This window comes from Oxyura jamaicensis, chromosome 1 (assembly GCF_011077185.1).
Source record: "Oxyura jamaicensis isolate SHBP4307 breed ruddy duck chromosome 1, BPBGC_Ojam_1.0, whole genome shotgun sequence".
In the NCBI taxonomy this organism is placed as follows: Eukaryota; Metazoa; Chordata; class Aves; order Anseriformes; family Anatidae; genus Oxyura; species Oxyura jamaicensis.
Window position 1 is genome coordinate 52,820,265 of NC_048893.1, and position 18,215 is coordinate 52,838,479.

General features: G+C 44.0%; 1 protein-coding gene across 4 annotated transcripts in view; it reads right to left on the reverse strand.

Annotated features, from left to right (window-relative positions):
* Nucleotides 1-18,215, reverse strand: part of CACNA1I (calcium voltage-gated channel subunit alpha1 I) — a 157,762-nt gene that overhangs the window by 78,416 nt on the left and 61,131 nt on the right. For 3 of the 4 annotated variants that reach the window (XM_035346899.1, XM_035346886.1, XM_035346895.1), the window contains exons 3-4: nt 4,662-4,773; nt 3,773-3,906 (exon numbers count right to left, since the gene is read on the reverse strand). In XM_035346899.1, the coding sequence (XP_035202790.1) occupies nt 3,773-3,906; nt 4,662-4,773 (246 nt within the window). Of the gene's footprint in view, nt 1-3,772; nt 3,907-4,661; nt 4,798-18,215 lie in introns of all 4 variants that reach the window. The other variant, XM_035346907.1, reaches the window with a different exon arrangement.

Sequence of the window (18,215 nt, forward strand, 5' to 3'; positions counted from 1 at the left end):
TTTCAGCGTGACTGATTATCTCAGTTTTCAAAAAATAGCAGGCTCTCAACTTTAGGAAGCTGCCCTTCGAGTTGCTGCAGATCAAGCTCTCCAAAAGCACCCATTGCTGTGGGAAACGAATGACGACAGACAAGACATGAACACAAACACATGGGAAGAGGGACTCCCACTGGGACAGCTGGTGACAAACAGCCTGCATGAACCGTCTGGGAACCTGCAACCTCCCGTCACCAGCAAGCAGTTGGGAGCCGGAGTATTGGAAAGCCAAAATTGTAGCCCCTGTTGCTTGGGCGCACAAGGGCATGGCCATTCAACTCAAATTCCCTCTCTCCATTTTAGGAACTCTGAAGGTAACAATGAAGGAGAACATTGACTTAGGACTGTTGTTTTGTGGGTTTTGTTGTTTGTTTTCTTTTTTAATCCTTTCTGAAAAAAACGTGTTGAAGGTGGTAGGGGGAGGGAGTGTGCGAGAGGGGAGAAAGTTCTGGTGATGTCAGCTCCTATCGCCATGGAAACTGAGCATTTTTAGTGACAATGGAGTCTTCCTCCTTGAGCTGCTGGGTTGCGTGGGGAGCAGGGGCAAGCAGGGCAGGGGCACACAAGGGAATTCAGCTAACTAAAACTATAGCTTCTGGCTTTCCAAGGAAGCGAGGAGAAAACTACAAACGAACGCCTGAATGCATGGCTTATGTAACCAAAGCGCCGTCTGGGGCAATAGCAGCAAATAATCATTATGCTCTTTGATAAAACACGCTGTCATGCAGCTAGGCAGATGGAGGTATCTCAGCCGCCCAGGAGCACCCGACAGAACGGTCCCTCGCCTGCACTTTGGCTTTTCCAGGCTTCAGTTCACTCTCTGAACCTTTGATGCCTTGCTTGGAGCACCACTTATGTATGTATTTGCAAAGGGAGAAAGGAAGAAAGGAAGAAAAAAGACTGGGAAATATGGTCCTTATTCTTGAATTTGAGATGCTCGAATGTCTTCTAGGCAGGGTATTACTTTTCAACATCATGGATGTTTTCTTAAGGGTCAAATTTATGACCTCCCTTGCAGTCCTTGAGAACCCAGGACAATGAAAAAGAGAAGGCCTTTAGATTAAACTGATTAGATTATTTTCAAGATTTAACTCACTAGCATGAAGAAAATATGCAATACCTGATGCAGGCTGTCTTCCCTCAGTCAGAAGGCTAAGGCAGCATCTGGACGGGGAGCAAGGTGAAGCCATGATCCAGGTGTTGGACCAGTCAGGATAAAGCCTGGGGCTTAAATCTGAGGTTAAATAAAAGCCTACAGTCTGTATGTAAGGGCATGTTTGAGCCTCTACTTGGATTTGATTTAAACAGTGCAGACAATTTTAATGAATTTCAAAGAATAATGAATTAATATCCACAAGCTTTTGTAACTCAAAATACATTATATAGTCATTAGTTCCATATAACTAAATGGGAAAATCTTTCTTTAGCAGAAGAAGTCTTTTGAGATCAGATATTCTAATGAGATTACTATCATTTCAGCCTGACACCTCATGAGGACAATTGTATAGAAATCAGGAAACAAATTTCTTTCAGTTTTGGACCTGAAATGAAAAAGTCCTCCACACTGATTATTTTATATCTAAGGAGTTGATTCTAAGTCTCATCGGCATTGAAAGGAGTTCAGATATGAGCTTCACTTCTAGTACTATCAGATGCGCAAAAGACTCTCTATTCTCAGATTTCTTCAGCAACAATGGCAGATGAAAGGTATAAATGGGGTTTACTTGCTTCTGATCTAGGAAGCAGGGATTTCACAGAACCAAGGAAAGGATGAGGTGGGAAGGGATCTGGAGGCCCCCTGCTCCAAGCCCTGCTCCAGCAGGGCCACCCAGAGCAGCATGCCTAGGCACGTCCAGGCTGCTTTTGGAGATCTCCAAGCACAGAGAGTCCACAGCCTCTCTGGGCAGCCTGTGCCAGTGCTCTATCACCTAAACATCAAAGAAAGCTTCCTGATGTTTAGATGGAACCTCCTGTGGTGCAGTTTGTACAACACTCATTTTCATTTATTTCCTGCATGGAACAAACATTTGAGCTCACTCTCTTTCATTTAGCATTGCCCCACTGATTTCTTCATCTCTCCAGATAGCACTGCTCACACACCATGCTTGCAGGGGCACTAGGCAGAGCAAGACCCCCATTCCCAAATGGGGGATATCCTGTTCCCACCTGGAGCAGAGCCTTCCTCCCATCCTGTGTACGTAGCACATCACCCCAAAGAGGAGCACCATGGGCTCTAAGTTCCCCCTTTCAAACACACTTATTCTTCCTTTCCTCCTCAATATCTCACTTTCCCTGCACCCAGTCACCAGCACCTTTGGCCACCAGCACTTTTTGTCACCAGCTCAGACTAGAACATACAATGTTCTGTTTTTTCTCACCAGCACATGTCAGGTGCTTTAACTTTTCCTTTCCTGGTGAACTCACAGTCCTCATAATGTGAGCCCATTTTAAATCACATGCTAATCACAGCAGACTCAGGCACAAGAAAGGTCTTCCCATCTCATGCACGTTGCTTTAATTTACAAAAAGCTACAGCTTTCATCTGTCTGTCCTCCTTTCATGTACAAGCTGGCTGAGGATCAACCTTCAAACTTTTACAACTGAACTGAGTTTGAAAATCTCAGCTCCCCCCAGAAGCAAACAATTATACATCACTCCAGAGGGAACAGCTTTCAAGTCTTTTTGTAGAACAACTGTGTCAAAAGCAAATGTAAAGACAGCGCTGTTCTGCACCTGAGGGAAAAGCTCTGCAAAGAGAGCTTGAACTCACTGCTGGCTCTGTCAGTAATACACGCACTTCCAGGTGACAGTGAATGCTGGCAATACCTTGCTGGGAGGGAGAGGAAAGTGGGGGGTTTCTCCCTGAAAAGGTTTCCATTCTTTTGCCGTAAGAACAGCGATATTACATACTTTTTCTGACTTTTTATTTTTTATTATAGCACAAAGCAACCTGAAAATGATCAAATCCCAGAAAGCACATGACCACTGGTATCGAGAAGGACATTTTACAATGATTCTGTAGGCACATCCTGGTAGGCTTTCCACTTCATACATGCAGAGGAGAAATCAGAGCTTCTCCGTAGTAACTTTCTTATAAAAAAAAAAAAAAAAAAACACTCAAATGTCAGCTTGTCCCAATAGTATCATGGGTTAGGCCAATGCAATACAAAGACAAAAGGCCCAGATTAAAAAAAAAAAAAAAAAAAAAAAAAAAAAAAAAAAGAGAGAGAGAGACATTCCTACCTTTGAGATGTGTTTGCTGGAAACAGAGAAGGTGTCTTGGTTCTGGTAAAGGTTGTACCTCCTTCACTCAGACATTAACAAAAATATTTCTGAGCTTGCTCTTCAGCTGGTACAACTTAACACCCTCTGCTGAAGTTGTGAGATAGACAGCTGCACATCAGCTAGAGCGCTAAGCTACCTTGTCTACTGTTTATTCCATAGACTAACCCCCAGCACATCAGATTCAATTTTGCAAATTGCCTGGAGTAGCACCAGAGTGGAAACTTTCCCATCAGTTATACCATGGCAAATCAAGAGTAGCATCATTGGCTTTGCAAGGATTTACTTTTACCTTCCATCAGGATATGAGGGGCTTAACCCTGCTCGATACTTAGGGGAAAGCATTCATAGTTTCCAACAACCTTCATATGCTCTTCAGTTGGGGAGTGTTTTTCAGTTCCCTAAAAGACTCCAACAAACACAGAACAAATAAGCACAGAAACTCTCAACCTACCCAGCCATAACAATGAAGAAGTCCAGGCGGTTCCAGGTATCCCCAAGGTAACATTTCTTGCCAAAGATCCCCAGGGCCACCATCTTTAAAACCATTTCCATTGCAAAGAAGATGAAGATGAAATCATCAAATACCTGCCAATCAGAAAACCAAGATCAAGTTTGACAAGCATTCTCAGCATTAAAATGCAGAAAGTGAAATAAATGTGAATTTCAGTGCTTCTGAAATTGAGTTAGGGGCAGGGCTGGACAAGCTTTTTCCACTCAGCTGCCACAGCTACCCACTTCTAAAGCAAGCAAGAAGGGGCTGTATTTTTTTCTCCATGGATGAAATAATTGATGTAGACTCAGGGCCTCCTTACATGAACTTGAGAGAAGGTGTTGGCTCAGAATCAGCAGGTCCAAGACCAGCCAGGGACACACAGACTTTCTTGGCCACCTAGGAGGTACCAATGGCCCCTTTTAGTGTGCCTGTTGTTTCTTCTCCTTGTGGGCACCTTGAGTGCCATGTTACCTGTGGACTCGGTAGTACTCAACAGAGTAGCAAATGCTTTGGGAGTTGCTATTCCCTCCTATCTGGGTACCATAACCACAGTTATTTCTCCCTGAGCTATGTATCTGTGTCAGGAAAACTGTCTTATGCACAGGATTAGGAAGGTTAGCAACTATTCTGTATTGCCTGGTCACATATAGACTTCATTAATTATCTGTCTTTCTCTAACTCCATTTACCTCCTCCTCAAAGCAAGTTCTCGCCATTTTACTAATTTGCTGGCTGGGATGTTCTCACCAACCTTTTTGATAAGGTGTTGACTGCACACGGAAGGAAAACGTGTGAAATGTTATGACTTGTACTGATGCACCATCATGACAGGAAGGAAGTCTACTTACCTGCAAGATTTTACACCTGTCAGAAAGACAGTCCATATCCTCACATGGCTGGTACATCCCCAGGGTAACGCAGTTTAGCAAAATCACCATCATGCTGACACATTCAAACCAGGTGGAAAAGAGTCAAGGAAAACTTCTGCAAAAGTATCACAGCCAAGGTAAGTTTGGTCTAGACTTGGGATGTCAAAATAGAAAGATGAAGGGAAATAGCAACTGCTGGTAGGCTGATATATTACATTTTTATGTTTTTGTTTGTTTGTTTGTTTTTTGTTTTGTTTTGTTTTTCTTCCCCCTCAGTTCCTCACTTCTCCACTGTTTGGTTAAGCCAAAACTATTCTGAAAATGTGAATTTACAGGCAGCTCAGAGCCCTAAGGTACTTACACAAGTCAAATTGTTGCCATAGTTAAACACATATTGACTCCTCTCTTGTTGGCTTACACATCTTACAAATACAGTAAGAAGAGACTCCATGGTGCCCTAAACTCAGAGGCAGCAGAGCTCTCTGGGATCTGGTGAAAGGCTATATTGAACGCAATGAAATAGACATCTGGGTCTCTGCATGAGCCCAGCAATTACAGCCCTTCTGGGAAGGGGGTACAGCATAAGGCTGGAAGTCTCCCTCTTCACTTCTGAGAAGTGAGGAGTGAAGATAAAGAGTTGCCATATTGGAACAGGTCAGTGGTCCATCTAATCTGTTATTCTGCTTTCAGCAGTGACCCATGCAGGATAAAACTTCACCATGTGCCTAATTAAGTTATTCAGTAACCATGGGGGGAAATTGCATTTCTGACCCCAGCTGGTGATCTGTTTGTGCCCTAAAGCATGAGGATTGATAGCCCTTATAATTGTTTTCTCAGCTATAGTGGCGTCCCTGCAGATGCTTTGCTTATTCATTTGAATCCTTTGTTGAGAATCTTTCTAAAATATCTGCTTCAATAATAGTTGGCAGCCGTAAGCTACATTGGCTAATTATACTTTACATTAAAAAGTGTTTCCTCCTATTATACTTAATTTGTTGCCTTTTAATTTCATCAAGTGCCACTTCACTTATGTGTTACAACAGAGGGTAAAAATGGTGTAGTTGAGCAACCATTTCTGCACCCTTCACAGCCTCTACCTGCCTCGTTTTCACCACCCCACTCTTTCAAATGAAGGAGGCTTAGGACCCAATTCTCACTTATCCAAGGGCTCATTTACAGTGTTTTAACTCTAAAATTGGGCATACATTTCTGTGATTTCTTTCCAGCATTCACATTGCAAAGCAGCGATGTAGATCTAATGAGAACAGACCTCCAACCTCTGGCAGAAACATCACTTGTGTAATTTAACATGCCTCACAAGCATCCCTGCTCAGTTTCCATTTTCAAAGTTTTGTTTCATTTTTTTTTTCTTAATTTAAACTAACAGGGCTGAGAAATTGTCTATTAAAAATACAACTCACTAAGTGCACCCGTTTTCACTCCTCACAAAACCAAATCCAGAACTGTGGCCTGTATCTCTGGTCACTTCTGAAAGACTCAAAATCCATGGTTTGATCTGAGCAACTTTTCCTTGTTTGTTCTCTGACAGTGATTCATGACTAACCCGCATAATCTGATCTAGAAGATTATTAATTCTTTCTCTTCTCCCCCACCTGGTTTTCAGTGAGCTACCTTCAGTTACAAAATCAGACAAGAACAAGGAACCAGCTCTACTGTGCCAATCATGCTACAAGGTGATTTCAAGAACGTGTTATCACTCTCCCTCACAAAGTTAATCCCAGGCAGTCTATGAAGTAAGTACACAGAGCCTACCCTCACAATGGGCTTCAGAAACAGAGGCCTTTTTGGAGATAAACATGCCAAAAGGGCCTGAGTAAAATGTTTGTCCCCTGAGGTCTATACAACACAATTTCAATTTCCCACTTTTCTCTCTCCTATGTATTTCTATAATGACCCAATTCAAAGCCCAGGAAAGCACTTGGAGAGGTTTCCATTACCTCTCCCAGGCCTTTCAGGTATGACTACAGTTCTCTTCTGGACTTTCCAGCAACTGTTTTGTGCCATCTCTCATGGAAACACAGAACCACAGAAGGGCCGATGCTGGAAGGGGCTTCCTATGGTGAGCTTGTCCAACTGCCCTGCTTAAAGTAGGGTCAATTACAGCAGATTGCTCAGGGTCACATCCAGTTGAGTTTCAATATCTCTAGAGATGGAGACACTAGAACCTCTCTGGGCAGCCTGCCTTAGCCTTTAACTACCTATGGAGTGTTTGCTTACATGGGATTTCCCATGCTTCAGTCTATGCCCATTGCCTTTTGTCCTGTCACTGGGCACTACTGAGCACAATCCAGCTGTCATCTTTAATCCCCCAGACATGTGTTACCCCTGTCAGCACTCAGAGTAGTCCTGGCTGAAATAAATACATAGAAAACAAAGAGTAGAAATTGCTTTAAAAGCTAGAAGGTTTTTTGTTTGTTTGTTTTTTGTTTGTTTGTTTGTTTGTTTATTATTTAGGAAATGACCAGAAAACATGACATGAGAGACCTGACAGCAGGGAGTACTCTCCAACCACAACCAGCCTCAGGGAATTCAGGGCTTGAAGTCAGGGGTTTATTTTGCAAATATCTTTGCTTTTGTGCGTGTGCTTTGGCAGCAGCATCATGAGGGTGGCCAGGATGCTCCCATGCTAACTTTTCTCCTCTCGCTCCCCCTGCAGCAGCCCCCAGGGCCACGCAGACGCTGGAAAGGCACCTGCAGGTACCTGAAACTCAAGGCTCAGCCAGTCACGGCAAGCAATCTCCAAAACCTTGCAATTTGGGCCAGGTGCAGGAGGCCTTAAATCTTCTTTCTCAAAAATGTGAGGCTAGCTGCACTCAATTTCTCCTCCCCCGTCTTTCAGAAAACAGCTCTCTGAAAGTTTGCCAGCCTCATCCAGGCTTCCTGAGGACACTGCTGAATCGCTGGCAGTTCCTGGGCGATTAAAGCGACATCAGGAAAAGCTTACCTCCTGCCACCACATGGTTTTCCTTTCAGAGCAGGCAGGGGCCCCCAAAAAGGCAGATCCCACCTGCGGCAGAGAGGAATAAAGCACGAGGAGAAAAGCGGAGCATCTCCTGCCCCGAGTCAGGAGGGGTTGCTGCCCGCTTGGGTTGGTGGAGGGGGTAATTAGAGGTACCTGCGGCCTTCCATGTGTCACCACTGTCAAACACCATCACGGCCTCCTGTCACCACGGCAACAGCCTGCAGCCAGGTTCATCATCTTCCTTTCAGCAATGAGGCCTCCCCCTCCCCGCAGCCTTCCCCCACCCCGCTTTTTCCTGTGCCTGAGCCTGTAATTAATTTCAGCTGCTGACAAAGCCCGTCTTCACAATCTGCATCATTCCGTCAGAAGTTTAATTCCTAATTAACTTATTCTGAAGTTCAAGGTGTCTAATTATGCAGCCTGAGTGTGGCAGGTCCAGCTGGTGGCCAGAGGCAGCCACCCCGTATCCATTGACCCTCCACCATGTTTTCCAGCGGGGATGGGTAGAGACTCAAGGGGGACATCCATCACCGGCACACACCAGGGGAGAACCACCCTAAACCATCACCTGAGATGGAGCCTTATCTGAAAGCCACAAGTTGCAGGACAATTAAGGAGATCTACAGGTGTTCCTGGGACCTGGACACGTTGCCGAAATGCTTGATAACATGACTATGCGTAATGCAAGATGATGCTAGAAACAGGTGATGAGGTGCAGGCCTTTGCCTTAGGAATCGAGCCTAAGTGACAAACAGCAGCAGCAAGGTGTCTCTGCATCAGAGCTGTAATTAGTTTGTGCTTGGGAAAACTGGGCACTACTCGACGTTCTTGGGATCAGCCTCAATCTCTGCTTCTTGCAGACAAAAATACAAGAACAAAGCAATACTCCAAGGTTCTCTCTCCTTTTCCTCTTTCCTCTTTTCCTCTTTCATCTTCACTTGGAGATTAAGAGTACACCAGACCCAGCTGCTGGTGATCCTAACAGCAGAGAAAATACATAAGCTTTACAAGTGTGACTTTCTCTCAGTCTACCTTGCTGCTATCTCTGATTATACCCATTTCTAGAGTATACCTTGTGCCAACTCAGGTCTTGAATATCTTGGGCCCATTAGACCTGCAGTAAAAACGCCTTGGCTACAAAGGGCTTACAACAGGAGGAAGAAAATAGCTCTACAGTGTGAATGGTTATGGTAGCCCTTGCTCCTGCCCCAAAACAGCCTACTGCAGCAGAGAAATTCAATGACTGAAGTAGCAGCAACAGGTATCACCCCAAAAAACACATAGATAGAAAGATGGAGCCCCACACGATGCTTCCCAACCAAACACTGGACAAGCATGCGCACAACTTCTTGTGGCCTCCCACCTCTGAGCTGTCACCAAGTGGGCATATCCCATGGTCGCCTTGAGATGAGACATCACATTTCCATCCATGATCATTCCTCCTTTCTCTGCCTCCCCTTTAGGATCCTTCCCACCTCCCTCTTTTCTAACCATGCTTTCCACCAGGTAGAGAGCTGCACCCCGTCATTCCAGTTTGTGATGGTTGCACTTTCTTTCTCTCCTTTTGAAACAAGCTCTGTAAGGACACCACTGTGTTTCTTCCCTGTTTTCCTCTACTGCTTTGTGACCCTCCTGCAAGAAGCCAGTAGGATGCTGTAACTGCTGCACAACAGTTAATATTTCATTTATAATGGAAGGAATGATTTGTGTTGCGAAGGTCAGAGAGACAAGTAGCTCCGGGGAAAGAAGTTCTTATTTCCTCTCCTTCAGTGCTATTGGCTTTTGCAGATACCCTCATAGGTAGGTCTCATTTTTTTTCTCCCTCCCACTTTGTTCTTATCACCACTTCCTTTTTTTTCCCCTTCTCTTATGCTTATATATAGGAATTTCATGGTCAAACACAAAACAAGCCAACAGACGCAACAAGGTTCTTTCACTTCAGCCTCAATCTGCTAACCTAACCCAGTAGAAGGAGTTGAGTGAACATCAGATGTTACATTCAAAGGAAAATACACCTCAAAATGTGTTTGTGTTCAACTAGATCAAAACAATCAAAACACTTCTCAGAACAAAAAGCTTTAAAAAAATCTATTTTGGAAAGGCTGAAACATTTCACCTGTCTTTTTTTTTTTTTTTTAGCACAGAGAAATGTTTCAACATTACAGAAAAAATGTTGTAGGTTTTTGATCTGACTTAGAACTCTCACTTTTTGAGTTCTGAGTCAATCAGAAATTAAATGCCACTACCAAATGTTGCAATGCTGGGATTTCATGGCAGCCAAGCCACTAAAAACAAGTTTTAAAGGCTTTTCTGCAAACGCTCCAGGTTGACATGCTCTAGGTCTTCAGATATCCCTGTAATCTCTTGTATGTGGCTGCTTTCATCACATCATCATATATAAACTCTTCTTGTGAAACAGGAGCATCTGACATATGCATCATTGAGGTCTTCAAATCTTTTGCAGTATTGACGCCAAGGAAAGGACTGCCATACTGCCAAACACAGCAGGATTGTAATGTTGATTTGAGAGGCACTAGGGAAGACTTACACAAGCTGTGATGGTGTTCCTGGGAGGCAGGGCAATGGAGAACAGAAGAGGAAGGAGATGGAGAGATTTTAAGTACCTGGCAAATACTTCCATGTTTCTGCTCCTTGGAAGGGAGTTTCCACCAAAAACAGATTTATGAGAAGAGGAAAAAGCTCAGTCACATCCACATTAAATTAGATAAACACCTGCAAAAGGAAGTACCATGGGTGAGCCTCTCTGATCTGTCTGACTTCCCAGGATTGCTCAGAAAAGGGGGGGCCTGTATCAGACCACACAGATTTCTGGCTGCACAGCTAAAATTCAGAGCTAGCTTGGAGACTAATGAGAATTAAGCTGGTTGTATCTCATTCACCATATTATATCCACTGTGAATACACTGCAGATGGCTTTTTTTTCCCCCCATTACAGAAACAAAATGGAGCAAATTTCTCATTTCTTAAAAATCCTTCTGTAATGATTTATTCAGACCTGCTAATTGTGTCTGTTTAACTCTCAAGTCTAGCAAAACCAAAACTAATAGAAAGAAATTTAACCTCTGACAGGAAAAATGTACAATTGAGATTAAGAGGCTAAGATGGAATCAGAAGAGCAAATAGACAGAGGTATTAACACAATGAGACAAATCTTCAGATATTCCAGGAACAGGAAGGCAAAGGGCGAACTCTGACCTAGCATAAGGCCACCACAGGCCACAGAGGGCCACTAATTAAATGGGAGACTGCAGAGAGAAAACAATACTTGTTTACAATGCTCCACCAGAGCAAGCACAGGAGAACCCATTGTCCCTAGACATAGAGTGAGTTGCACCAAGAAATCTGGCTGGCTGTCACAACAACCTGATGGATATAAGTTATATAAGTTGGTCTTCTAAATCAACCTGTTGTTTTCTTCAGAAGAGGTGTACAGATGAGATTTATTATTCATTATTATAATTATTCAAATACCCCACAAATACCATGCTTCATCATCAATGTTGCTATGGCCCTACTGTTAATGATTATGTCCTGCCTGTAGCAGCTGGACCATAGAGCTTCTCTACTGATAACAACCCACCTCCAAATTGTATCTAGCTCTCAGGTGCAAAAGAGCATCTGTTTAACGGTGTGTAACATTCCTACAAAGCTGTTTACTATAGCAAGCATTAAAAAAGTAGCATCTGGGAAAAAAAAAAAAAAAAAAAAAAAAAAAGTTTCTTTTTTTTTTAGGTCAGAAGAAAGTAATTACCCAAATTTAAACTTGGGCAGGGTATTAGAGGTAATGACTGTTCCTGGAGAAAAAGCTTTTTAATATCCTTAGATGGCTGGGACTGCAGTTGCAGGTCTTTTTGCCAGCAAAGCAATACTCCACCATGCTGTGGGATCAGTTCAGGACTGCCTCGAGAAATCGCACCTCCTGCTGACCCCCAAATGGTGCCTCCTGCAGCATTCTGGCTCTGCCTTGGAGATCTCCATCCAAAACCTGACCTGGCTTCACATTAGGAGCTTCAACAAGGTCACAGCATGAGGTAATATGACTGCAGCTTGGAACATTATTATAGTAAAAGACAGTTGAAATAATTTTGCTCCAAAAGCTCCTAATAGGAGGTTCAGCAGCTTCTTCCTGCTGCAGCTGGATCTGCAGGGGTATCACAGCAGGGAAGGACCACCAGAGGAAGCCCCCTCAAACACAAACTGGGATCCAAACCTTAAATTTCTTACTGCTTATTGAGATTTCACTCTGTGGAGTCAATTCCCCACTGGTATCAATGGCAAAGTAGGCACCTTAGAAGAGTTAGTCTTTATTTTTGCACTCGGCTAAAGAGGACCTTGATTTGTGATAAGGGCAGGCCAAGGCAGGGAGGCTTTTGCAGTCCAAGAATGATTTGAATTATGTGCTCCAGAGTTACAAAATTTGAATCTGAACTGGGCATCTGAATGCTCTGAACCACAAGCCCCCACCGTGCACGACCCTGGGAAGTGAGGAAACAAGTCAGAGAGACTGGCAGAGTCACCGTTATCAAACCAGAGCCAGACACATGGCATGTTGTTTGTTTTTTTTGTTTGTTTTTTTTTTGTCTTTTTTTTTAGTCAGCATTTTATCTGATTTAATCTGGATGTATTCAAGCTTATTTGGCAGAAAGTTGCTTCCAAAGTGTAAAAACATGAAGTGCTTTGCAAACAAACCCAAACCTCCCCAACTCCTCCTCCTTCGTTTCTGTGCTTTGTTGGCCTGCCTCCCAGAAACGCCACCCCAAATCATGTAAGTCTTCCCCAGCACCTTTCAAACTGATCTAAGAGTTCTGAAGAGTTCTGATGTGTCTGGCAGTACTGCAGTCCCTTCTTTGGCCTCTGTATGGCAATGGGTCTGAATAAGGTCCTTACCTTTGGTGGGACTGCTAGACATATCCACCAGATAACCATAACACTACGACGGCAGTGTCTAACTGACTCAAATTCAAGAAAGGGAGAAGGAAAGAATGAACAATGATAAACTAATTAATTAATTAATATATATATTTCTCTCCCTACTGCTCCCAATGTTTTGTTTTACTTTTTTTTCCCCTTTTTCCTGTCACTGTTTTCTCTCTCACTTTCCAGAGCTCTCCTTCCCCCACACTAATGGAAAGAAATACTTAAATGAGTGTAAATGCGTTAATGAAGGAATACATGTTGCTTCAGGAACAGGGAGCAGAGTGCCAGGTTCTGGAAGACATGCAAGCCCCTAAGGATGCACCAGAACATTTTGTGGGACCTTTTACAGCATACCAACCTCTGCCTCCTGCTGATTTTGTTGAGACCACATTGTACCCCTCAAGCCCACCAGATGAGCAGCCTGGTATCTCATGAAAACAAAATGGTAAAATGAGAATGGAAGCTAAGTGTGGAAGGAGTTGGCTGCACAGTGTTGAGCAGAGTCTAAAGCAAAGGGTAACGTGGTCAGTTCCTTCCATTTCTCACACATCTTTCCCATTCCCAGTAAAGGGAGTTCTCAGTTTCCTTTCTGGTGTTTTAATGGTGGGGTGTTTGTCCTCTTATTATGGGTTTTAGGCTCAGGGGGCTTTGGGAAATGGTCTGTGACGTAGGTATTTCAACAAACTTCCTGAGATGGAAGCTCACAGACAGGAGTGGGTCCTGGGTGTTGCTTTTGAGCAGTTGTGGATTTCCTCCATGCCATTACTTTACAGCAATTCCAACGGGATGGTAGAAATACCTGTCTTTGGGTAAGAAGCTGTTTCCCTGGGAGAGGAAAAGAATAAGGAACCTCACAAGCACTGAAGGTGCGGAGATAGGACAAACCCAAGCACTTGCTCTCTTTCTGTTCTTGCTCCTTTTTCTTGCACTGGTCTCTGTTCATCGCTCTGCTGTCTTTCTAGTCCATCCTTCTTTTCAGATGTTGCAGATTTATTTTCCCACTCCGTGCAACTTGCCACCCGTGTCTGGCAAAGGTCGCATGAGTCCAAGATGAACTCACAGGTACACACTATGCAAGTATCATCTGAAAGGAGTTCAGAGCACTTTGGTAAAAGGCCCTCTCACTTTGCAGGAGTATGGAGAAGATGATAAAAGTACAAAGGATGGTTTACAGACCTTTTCACAGTTTAGAAGGGGGGGCTCTGCTCTTTGCAGGTACCGGGGCAGTGTGCTGTACTCTAGCACATCACTTGAAGGACGCAGAAGTGAGCACCTTGTTCCTCCAGACAGATGTTTTCCAAGGCTATCTGATGTTAGAGGGTACTCTGACTCTGCTAGCAGTCCTGAATTAGAGAGGCAGCAAGATGGGATAAAGTCACTTTGCCTTTCTCCTTTCTCCCATCTAGGCAATGCTTTCAGTGCATACAGCATCACGAAATCATGTGTTTGGTGCTTAGCTTAGCAGGCTTTTCTGAGGAGTGCTTCAGTACTGAAAAGAAAGTCATGTGGTAACAGAAAGCTTTGCAGCAAAGTAAATAAAGATTAATTCAGAAGTGTAGGGAGTGCTCGGTAAGGTCACTCCGAAGAAATTGCATACGGTCTAAGCAAAATGCAGAGCAGTAACAAAAAGAGATGGGTATGAGCTCCTGTTTGTTTCAACGAGTTCCTTTTTGGCTGTAATTAAATAAAACTAATTATTTTTCAGGTTTCTGGATGCCATCCCCTCAGCTTTGAATGTTTTTAATTTCCCCCTCGCTATTTTCTTTTTTGTTTTTCTGAAAACTTGTATCTGGATGCATCCCAGGGCCCTTTGCCCTGGTTCCCAGAGGGTACACTGGAAGAACTGGCACCGACAGCCTGCAGGACACGTGCCTGGAGGAAGGACTGATTGCAAACAAGTAAGCCAATCTGCCTCAGCAGATAACTGGAGGCTCGGAGCTCCAGCCAGCTCACAGCCACGCAGGCTCACAGCAGCTGCTGGCACCTCCTCGAGGAGGCAAACAGGCTGCGGATGGCCTCCCAAAAAGGAGGCTCCTCACGTGTACACGTAACAGAGGTACTTGTGAGGTGGGGGACATGCTCATTACTTCAGTTTCTCGTTTCCTTCAAAACACTACATAAAATTTTACTAATTTCCACCACCACCTCTCTTAAGTTACCGGAATACCTGTTACAGATGAGAAAGCAAGCAGGAGAGGAGCAGGTTTTTCCAAAGGAGCCTGCAATGAGGATTCTCTAATACATTAGCTTCCTAGAACCTGATTTTCACGAGCATGTAACACTTGTCATTTCTAGCACAGCCAACAAGTACAGTGGTACCAAGGCAGTCTCCCACTGCCTCAAGTTGGATGGCCAAAGATCAGAGTCCCATGTTAGCAAAAACATTACCCAGAGATCGCACGGCAAGTCGCTGCCCCAGATTGCATTAAAATTCAGCAGTTCTTGACACCCAGTACGTAGTCACTAAACCCCTCAGCTTTCTGGCTAGCTGACAGATAGCACCATGCCAGGGAAAGGAGCCAACGTGACTCATGCTTGATCACCGTGATGCCGACAGTATTGAGTGCTGTTTTAGGGGGGGTTAAATGCCATGAATGCGCTAAGCATTATCAATATTAAAGTATTATTAGTATTATTTATGAGCTATCTCCACATGTCTTAGATGACAGGAGTTGAGATCAAATACAAATTATGCAAAATGTTACATAAACATGCGGTAAAACACGCTGCCTTCTCCAAAGAGTTTTTAATCTGACCTAACAGGACAGGCGAGCGATGCATTACGATATCAGCGTTGCACATAAGAAGCCACAGCACAGAGAAATGAGAGGATTTGCCCCGGGGCAGATAGGAGACAGGGGGCACAGCTGGGAATCGAGCAAGAGTCTCCCAATTTGTTCTCCAGTGTCTTTGACCTAAGATCATTCTCCATCTCATCTATAACTGCATTTGATGAGGGTGGTACCCACGGGGAGAAGCATTGTCCCATAAATATTTCTTGCAAACAATGGGAAAAGAATCTCCAAGTTCCACTTGCATTTAAGTTACCATGAAAGTAGGTTTCCCTTCACCCTTTCAGAGAGGTCTCTGGCTGTTCAAGTGCATAGTGCACAGACAGGCTGGAGCCAGAAGACCTGTGCTCTCCACCTCCATCTTCTGCTGATACTCTCGTTGGAATCTCAGCAACAAATTCAGCCTATATTTATGATAATGTAACACCAAATTCCAACTAATTCTCATGCATCTTTTTTTTTTTCCATCTGCCAAAGTGTTAGCTACCTTCCAAGCGTGCTCCAGGTCCCTGCAATAAAAATGTGCTATGTAAGCACTAATTATCAACACGTTTGACTGCAGAAGGAACAGCTCCAAAAAAGGCGGTTCCTATGGCAGCACGATGCCAACAGGACCAGCTAGCTGGAATCTCCAGCATCAGCACCGTGTATTTCAGCTACCTCTCTGATGTCTTTCTGCCTGTTGTATTCATCACTTCTCTTCAGATTTAGGACTAGTAGTACATTGCTATTACCACATTCAGATTCCTGTGACCTATTTCCTTTCATGTAGATTCAACTTCACACACTATTTATTCTCAAGTTTTTGACAGCCTCTGGAAATATATGCCTCCTCCTCTTATTTACAGCCTAACTTATTTTTCCTGTACAGTTTCCAGTCAGAAACTGTGGATGTGCATTAATCTCGTTTCATTTTGGACATACTAGTTACAGCCTAGCTCTTTACCCCACGCTTTCCAGCCATGCCAAGTATATCCCTTTCTCTTTTCAGAGACCTTCCTACGAGCCTATTGTTGCTGGGTTTTTATTTTTAACCACCATCCCCATTTTTGTGTGACCCTGCAGGAGCTGAGGCTTTATTGGATTACTTTTCACTGTCTTACAGCCATCCATCTTCTGGCATGTTAATTACTTAGCGCTGAAGGACCACTTGTGTTTCCTTTGTCCCATGCAGGTTTCATTGCCTCCTCTCCTAGTCAGCTACCCTCATATTCCTCCCTCCACCCCTGTACATGCACTGCATGTGCACTGCCCACTTAACCACCTCATTTCCAGCAATCTATTTTCCTTTCTCCTGTAATGATAGAGTGACTTTACTATAAAGATGGCACAAAAATGACTATTTAGCTGGGACATGGCTGGTACAAGATGCTGCTAAACAAAGCAAAAAATCCAGCCATCTGCTCCTGCCCTAGTGGACAGGGCTGAAGTGGGGTCATGGGCAGCCTGCAAAGGCCCATCACAGGCTAGATTGCTCTGTGGTGTTGACATTTCACCTCTGAAATCCATTAGATCAAAAGATTACCAACAAAAATCATACTGCTTGGACTTTAAAGGAAGACCTCAAAATACTGATAACATGCCCAGCTCAGCAAGCCAAGACAGTGCCAGCGGTGAGGGTGCCAGTGACCTGTTATATGTGATAAATTCATTCTCCACACATTAGGACAGCTGCTTTATGCCCACTGCAGCCCTGCCAAGGGTGCATCAGGAGCAGTAGCTTTCTATGCTGTTTTCTGAGATAACACAGCAGCTACTAGCAGACCCAGGATACCTTCAGCTCTCAGACCCATCACCTACTGCAAATTTACTCTTCTACCCCTTACATGAAGTGTATCCCTTTCCAAAAAGGTTCAGCAGAGACTAGCAAAGCTCAGGTCTTTTCTACACAATCTCTTAATTCATCTGAGAGTAATTCTTCCTGTCTAGATGTGATCGAACATGAAGCTAGCAGTGTATTGGAAAATACAACCACACAGAAGCTTTAGCTTTAAGCTTTCTTGCTAATAATCTACTCCTAGTTCTTTCCTGCAGATTCTTGTATCGCTGATACTAAAATGTAGTGTGACCGTAGGCTCCTCCACAGCTGTCTCTAACAGACTTATGTGCCTCATGGGATTTGACACCCTTACATCCAGTTGGCAAATTATCTTACGGGTCTCGTGGTCATCACACATCCAGCTGTCTGCATGGCAGACAACAGAATTATCTCCTTTCCCCATAGCCCATTTTGCACAACACGTCCACTCAGCTTATGCAGCCAACGTAAGAACTACCAAACCCAAGCCAGGAGCTGTCTGTGCTTCTGCACAAGCTGGAATCTCTCAAACCCAGAATGCTGCTTGGCTGGGAGAGCAGTGGCAAAGTGGTGGTACTAAGTGCATCCTCATCATCACTGCCAACAAGGTAATGCTCACCTCAGTGGGAGCTCTGGAGAGGAAAAATGAGCATGGGAGTCAGATGAAAAAGAGTCTCTTCCTCTGATTGCACATCTAATACTCTGCTGACTACCTACATGTTTCTCCAAGGAGTGGTAGACCACAGCCCTTGGTCTGTCCCACCTCAGCTTACTCAGCGTTGACATGACTTGACAAGAGACATAAGAAAAATGCAGAAGGTAATGGTTTTCTTGGGGAGCCAGGAGACAGAAAGAGGCCTGAGGAATGAGAAATTATTGCTGTGACCAGAGCCTCGAGCATCCACCCATTTTGCTGCCAGTATGTGCTTTGTTTCCCATGTCTGTTCCAATGGGATGCTGTAGTGCACAGGAAGGACATCTGCTTTGGCCCAAGTCAGGTATAGGACCAAAACATTTTCCTC